At 39.9% G+C, this 7,712-nt stretch overlaps 1 protein-coding gene across 1 annotated transcript; it reads right to left on the reverse strand.

The window, feature by feature from the left end:
* Positions 1-638: 638 nt before the first annotated feature.
* LOC310992261 (cationic amino acid transporter 2) lies at positions 639-5,339 on the reverse strand (the record flags this gene model as incomplete). The annotated part of the gene is made up of 11 exons (XM_083980280.1): positions 639-1,044; positions 1,132-1,240; positions 1,335-1,501; positions 1,636-1,769; positions 1,857-1,959; positions 2,055-2,191; positions 2,741-2,963; positions 3,666-3,802; positions 3,917-4,082; positions 4,170-4,325; positions 4,970-5,339. 11 exons carry the CDS (start codon positions 5,337-5,339, stop codon positions 905-907), a joined length of 1,842 nt encoding a protein of 613 aa, XP_083836406.1. The 3' UTR covers positions 639-904.
* Positions 5,340-7,712: the final 2,373 nt, after the last annotated feature.

Raw genomic sequence — 7,712 nt, forward strand, 5'->3', positions numbered from 1 at the left:
TAAGCTGCTGTGAAAGGCCCTTTTGTTCCCATTGAACTGTGGGCAGTGAGCCTTCTCTGGCTTTTTATCCAAGATTACGAGCGGAAGTGGACTTTTTTTTCCATAGAAAATGGATTCTCGGTTGTAGTTGTCTTGAATACAGGATTATTTATTTTTAATTGAAGAATACATTTACAACATATCATTAGAAAACATATAACAGTTTCACAATTATTATGCAAATCTTAAAAAAAAAAAAAAAAAGAGTACATAAATATGAGATTTCACAAAAAGTTTTCTATATCTACATTGTACATATTCTTCAGGCTAACAAAAAATAAAGACAATTTTCAATATATCATCATTAAAATTGTATAAAATTGAAATACATTTTCATATTTCACAATTAATATAAAAAGTGTAAAACTGTTCATTAGATGTCATAAAATTGTTATTATATACAGTAAATTGTTTGTCCCAAGACATGGCTCTGACATGACATTGTGATCATCAATGGTAATATGGAACAGAAAAGTGAAGTTAAAATTGTTAGAAGCATGCTCACAGGTTTGTAATGTTTCCTATACACGTCTTTACGAAACACAGCCCCTCCCTGTTTTTTTATGTCTCGAACATCTGGAACAAAATATATCCGGTAGCAATTCAATGATGGCAAAGACATTTTTTTATATAAATTACAAACTCCATCAGCATAACATAAATGTTGACGTGAAACAGACTGGCCCATTTGCCCATTTGTCCATTTGTCTTCACTGTGCATGCACCCGTCACTCTGACACTCACACTGAGACTGAACACTTCAGAAACAGATCAACACGGGTGCATGTAAAACAGTAGTTACGCACTTGGAGCAGTTACTCAGTGTAACATCTGAATCAGTGTCTCTCTCAAGCTCAAAACGAGCTCAGAACTTCTCTTCATTCATGACGTCGGTTTTTGATTCATCTACTTTGCTGCTGATGGTTTCAACACTCATCTGGTTGGTTCTGCCATGATTCCTCTGATTACTGAACCAGATCCCATAGGCAAAGTAGATGAGTAAGCCTGCAGACAGAAGTGGGGGATCATTACAGTTCAGTAACTAACTCAATAAAATCTCCCTAAACCTTTCAAGAAGAATTATATTCTTACCTATTAACATCCAGATACCATATCTCAACCAAGTGTCTGCGCCTAACTGCACCATCAGGTAGACATTGATGAGTGTGCTCAATAAAGGAAGAGCAGGGAGGAAAGGCACCTATGAAATAAGAAATAAAAGGAGACATGAAACATTTTTCTGATTCATGGTCATTGGAAATTAAGCCAAATATTGACCCGTTTGAAATCCCCACCATAAAAGTGGCCTTGGTGGGGTTTTGTGGATGCCTCCAGATGAGGAATAGGAGGGTCAACAGGATGCAGGCCAAGATGATGACAAGCACCAGACTCCATGCCTCCATACGGGACAGAGCATCTATGGCTTGAGTCAAGGTGATGCACAGTCCAGCCACACATGCAACTGCAAAAAAAAAGAGACGAATGAGAGATGTGTGGCCGAGAAAAGGAAAAGCTTTCATCATGGACGTTTCAAGAATATGTTTTAGGGTGCTTAAAAGACAGGTGCTAGAAGTGCAACCATAATGTCTGACGTACCAGAGAGTACAGTCATGGTTGTGACTGTTCGAGAAGAGGATGAGGTGGGTGATGACGGAGGCCTCAGGAAGCTAAATTTGGAGGTTGATTCTATGATCTTCAGATCTGTTTCTTGTGATTGATCTGGCTGGTACCTTGATTGAAAGAACAAAGAATATGTAACATGTTTTGCTCAACATTTAGACTGCTGAAGAATAAAGAGAATAAGGAAATAAATCTACCTCAGTATTAGAATGCATATGGCCACAAGTGTGTAAGCAAACAGAGTGCCGATGGACATCATTTCCACCAAGGCTTCCAGGTCAAACAACAGAGCCATGATGGCTAAAGGAGAAGAAATAAAGAAAACAGAGTAAAATCACATTAATAAACCCCAGCACATGCACCCAGGGCCTCATGAGCAGCTGGAACATCTGTACCTGCCACGACTCCAGATGAAATTGTAGCTATTGCAGGGCTGCCTTTGGTGGTGACTTTGGCCAGGGGTCTGAAAAGCAAGCCGTCTCTTGCCATGGCGAACAACACCCTGGGCATTGGGAACATGGAACCCAGCAGGCTAGAGAGAGAAAAACAAAAAAACGAATGAATGTCTTGTACAGTGTATCATCTTGTTTCATCTTGTTTGGCAAACAAGCAAAACAAAACTTCCAGCAGTTACACTGATAGTCATTATCAGTCTGAGAAAGCTGTACCACATCAGATTTAGTTTTGCAGGGACACATGTTTATGTGTCTCTCAACTTAATGATGAACAGCGATTAGATTTCACTGAACTCACTAAAATGTTCTTTTATTCCGTCAGACTCAGCTATTTGCAGGAAACAAAGCTAATCTTAATCTCCTTAAACTGTGCTGAGTTAGCAGTCAAGTCAACAGGTGACTTTGCAACCCTGTAGGAGCTTTGAATCCTTTCCAAGTTTGTGTGAAATTGATTTTCTGAGTTTCCATTGTTTGCTGAGCCAGATGGAGCCACTGAAGATGTGTGACAGCTCTTTTTACTCTTTTACACTTTTTTGCTTATTTAATGTTTCTGATACAACGTGCAATGTATTTGGGACTGTGAGTCCCTGTTTGGCGATGTATCAATGTCAGTGGCAATTCCATACCTGGTGGACAGGGCACAGAGTGATCCCACAGCCACAGCATATCTGGCAGGACCCCAGCCGACGTATTGAAAGGCCACTGGCAGAGGGCTTTTCTCACTGAGCAAGTAGTAGGGCATCATGAGGGTGAGAGCAGCAGACACAGCAAAGTAGGCCAGGAAACAGATGAGCAGCGACGCCACGATGCCCACAGGTACAGACTTCTGAGGGTTTTTCACCTCCTCACCTGTGGAGACAGGTACAGGCACAGTGAAGTGTTTGATGTTGCAGATGTTTTGCTGCACAAATGTGTCTGAAGTTGTTCTGAAGCTCATATGAATTGATCATTATTATCATTATTGATGACACCATACAAGGAGAATAATATCACTAACTGGTGACAGAGTCATGATAAAAAATACACAGATGTCTGTGTAGGTTTATCATTTGGCACATGGTACTGAATCTCTGGAGCTTTCAACCACATCGCATGGGCTTCATCATGCAGATGTGGTTGTACATGATATGATATCTCTACGCCATTTACCATCACCTGTTATTCATTCCAAGGTCATGTGATAATAAATGAGCCTCACCATGACAACTCCACAACTCTGTCTTTGATAATGAAAGCCACAACATGTGGGTGAAATCTTCCACTAAGTGGACATTTGCTGACAATTGTTTATTTTGAAGTCAATATAGATTTTTACATTATAGAATATTCCATAAGTGTTTCATTGTAATATTTTCTACAATTACCTGTTGATATATATATTTTTTATTATATTATAAGTATTTTAAATACTTATAGTTCAGTCAAAAACTGATATGTAGCTACACTGCAAATATTTTGATTTAATTAAACAACAGACGCAATATTTTTTTGAACTCTACTAATTATACAGAAGCACCTTGACAATAATAAAAAGAGAAGTTTTACTCTCACCTGTTGTAGCGATGCAGTCGAATCCAACAAAAGCGTAGAAGCATGTTGCAGCTCCAGCCAGGGTTCCAGTGAAGCCATAAGGGAAAAATCCACCCTGTCCAAACTGACTGGTTATATTGGCAGTAGAGGTCAGGTTCCTGCACAGAGGGAAACAGTGTTACCTTGTGATTATTCACAGTGAGATAACCTGGAGGTCAAGGATCCTGCATGCTCCCAAACACAGACAGTGTTATATTGCTCTCTGACATTACATGGAATCTGCTGTGGCATTTAGCAAAGTCTCTTCGCTGATGCTCCAATTAGAGATGTCTCCTTTGATGAACCCGGAGATGGTCACAAACAGCAGCACCAGGATGTTGATTGCTGTGAAGATCTTGTTGATTGTCGTGGATTCCTTCACTCCAAAGGACAGCAGACCTTCACATGGGGAAGAATGAATAAAGTGAATACATTTTGTATGTGTTTACTGTTGCCAACATGATGATGCCATGTGTCCTCATTTACCTGACAGTAGCAAGATGAGACCTGCAGCAAAGATATCTGGGTAAGGTGCCAGACCAGGTACGCCAATGGCTGTGTTTTCCAAAAAGAATTTAGAGATGACGCCCCCTATGAGTTCATCAAATGTGCCACTCCATGCTATTGCCACACTGGATGTGCCTGAGGAAATGGTTAGAGTAAGCTGCAATAAACCAATCAGTCTGAGTCACCACTTCACTGTAGTAATAAACAGAAAATACTGGAGCTGCTGTATCTACCCATGTGCCTTTCACACTTATGACTCAGTTATTTAAAATGAGTTTATGAGGTTATTATCATACTGTACAAGCAATGATTTAAATGAGTTGTGTAAAATGGAAAATTGGATTTTGAGTGAACCAAAGCGCCAAGTGAATTTGCGAACTTGAGCTTTTACTGTTAAAAGAGTCATTATGAATCTGCCTCAAGAGCTGGTGAAAGGTCACAGAGAGTGTGGTGTTGATGGTTGATCATTTATGGGTTTGATTGTTCCCAGTGAACCAAACATGTTACATAAGTGGAAAATATATATACAGTATATATTTTTTAGAGGATGGATATCACAGATTTTAGTTCAATATTAAGATTAAGACGAAAAGTAGCCTAATGTAAAATTATATTCTCCTGTTCATATTTGGCACATAAAGGCAAAAGTAAAATTACATTTGATTCAACACAATTGTTATTTGGACAAGACTAGTAGTCATAAACTAAGACATTGAATAGTAGACTTTAGTATCTATTAATATTATTATTGACAAAGAAATCTTGTGAATTGGACTTGCCTATGACGTAGGAGAGTAACAGATTCCAGCCAGTGATAAAAGCCAGCAGCTCCCCAACAGTCACATAGCTGTAAAGGTATGCTGAGCCTGTTTTGGGAACCCGGGAGCCAAACTCTGCGTAGCACAGTCCGGCAAATATAGAGGCCAAGGCAGCGATGAAGAAAGAGATGATGATGCTGGGTCCTGCAGTTTCTCTGGCCACCTCTCCAGACAGGACGTAGACCCCGGCCCCCAGGGTACTGCCCACGCCGAGGGCCACCAAGTCCAGAGTGGTCAAGCATCGGTTAAACGTGGACTGCTCCCCCTCGGGCTCCAGGGGCTTCCTCCGAGCCAGAACCCCCAGAAAGGACTTAAATGAACCCCAGCCCATGATTCTAGAGGATTTAGATCAGAAGGGAAAGATGAGAGAATTATGTAGGAAGAGACAGGTGGAGTGCAGTATGATGCTGTTGTTGAGAAAGAGGGAGTAAATGGAAGGAAGAGTGAGGGGGGTTGAGAGGAGTGGAGTAGAACGGGCGGATCAGTGAACATGTCAGTGAATAATTGTCAGGTCAGCCCCATGGTTGAACATTTCCTCTTCAAAATACATGATATTCAAAAAGAAGTCAAACTCAAATATGCATCTATTACTGTATTTATGTTACATCCAGACAAAATTCAAACTGAGCTTTTATTTGGAAAGAATTAAAATCAAAAAAGATCCGTAAACCACAGACTTTTGGATAAAGTTTTAGTAAAAGCTTAGCATGAGTTATATGATAGAATTATTATTTTAAATATTATAAAATGTCCTGCTTCACTAATATTACATAATACATATAATACATTTGAATAAGGCATTCACTCACTTTATTTGTGCTCCCTGCTCCACAGGTGTCCTTAGAAGAGACAATTAATAGGATGTGTCATTCCCTTAAATCACATTATTCTTTTATACATGCCCTTCTTTATCACCCCCCTGATAGGATAGTGCTGATGCCGGGATTTTTCATTACCGCCTACTACGCACAACACAACGCCCAGAGACTGCACTTTACTCAACCTTCAGTAACTTACACAATTACTTCCGTGAACATATCAGATGACTTCTGGAAATTTGTTGTATAGGACTAGCTGTAATTATTTCTGTATTGAAAAAATATATGTATTGTATGTGTTCTCACCTCACCAGAGCAGTAGCATCCCACCTCTTGGGGCTACTTGGGATCAATCAACTAAAACCGGAGGAAAAAGTGAAATTAAAAACACACAGAAAAATAAAGACATAGGGCTTTACCTCTGATCACACACTGTGCTGGGATAAAACTGTTACAAAAAGGTTGAACTCATGTGAGTAACTCATGATTTTAATGTAAGTGAAAGCTGCTGCTGGTTTGATAATCTTTGCATGATTATGCCTCCAAGTTAATCCGAGTCTTTAAGTTACACATTCTTCTATGACTTTGGAGTGTTTCCCTGGGTTACATGGAACCATCAAAAAAAATGTCTGAATGTGGCAATTGTAGAAACATAACATTTTTTAAACCTATGCTACTGTATTTCCAGGGCCCAGGTTATTTGTTATAAAGTGAAACTGTGTAGAATTCTTTGTTATTAGATCATATAAAAATCATAATACAAAACTATACTGCGTGTTTACATTTACGTGTTGTAAACAAGACTATGAACTCATCAGTGCAGCTTTGTTAGAGTTTGCCCGCAAGAAGCCCTGTCCCCATCTCTACCTGAAGGTGGGAGCCTGCCACACTAATGGCCCTGTGAGTTAATGAAACAGTGGAGGACAAAGCAGCTTTCATGGCTTATGCATGCAGCAGGCTGCACACTTACTCTTTGAGAGGTAGCTTTCGCCTTCTCATCTCCCATCAGGGGATTTCAGCTCACCTAATCCCTCCTGGCATCTACTTCAGCAGGCAGGAGGCGAGTGGGAAACGCAGCCTGTGTGGACAGTCAGAGTACCTTTGACCAAACTTGAAGCTCAGGCTTCCTATCTGCAGACCTTCCTGGCTGAGATATCATTTCCAGAAGTACAATGGGGTAAAGCTTATCTAAATAACAGCTACTATGCACGTGATGTGCACCTTTATGACAAGTGTTTTAATCCTGATCACAGTGACGCTCAGTTAATGTTTGTTAATGTGTTGTTTATGGCTGCATTGTGCATTTATAGCTGCCCTATGCACTTAAAGAAACATCAGATGCATCGTTAGAGATAAATGTTATTGTCCTACAATAAAATTCAGACATGAAAGCACATTTTGATTCAGTAAATGCACAAGTTTTTTTTTACCTTGTCTGCAGTCCCAAGGGGAGTGACGGATGACTGTGATTTGAAAACAGCGCAGTGGAGCAAAAACATCCGTGCTGTTGACTTGGATGAAGGAAACATGATTTTTACTGCGATATATACAACACTGGCCTGTGTGACCCTCCCACTCAATGGAATTACTCACAAAGTAGCCTCTCACTCCCGACCAGTTTGGATCATAATGTGCTCATTATTGCATGGAAGGCACAGGGTGAGAATTGTGAACAGCAAATCCTATTCAGAATGTCAAAAATGCTTTTGTGTTCACTCGATTTGTTATTTTTGTTTTGTTTTCACAAGTTTCGACTCTTAAATGTTTGAATCTGTTGGATAGATGGATTTTAGGGAATATAATCTGCATTTTGGGGGGAATATTTCAAGGAAACAGCTGTAGAAGAAGAAAGAATGCGTACATCTTACTTTGACATGCGATGCCAG

This window comes from Trachurus trachurus, assembly GCF_905171665.1.
Source record: "Trachurus trachurus genome assembly, chromosome: 10".
NCBI lineage: Eukaryota > Metazoa > Chordata > Actinopteri > Carangiformes > Carangidae > Trachurus > Trachurus trachurus.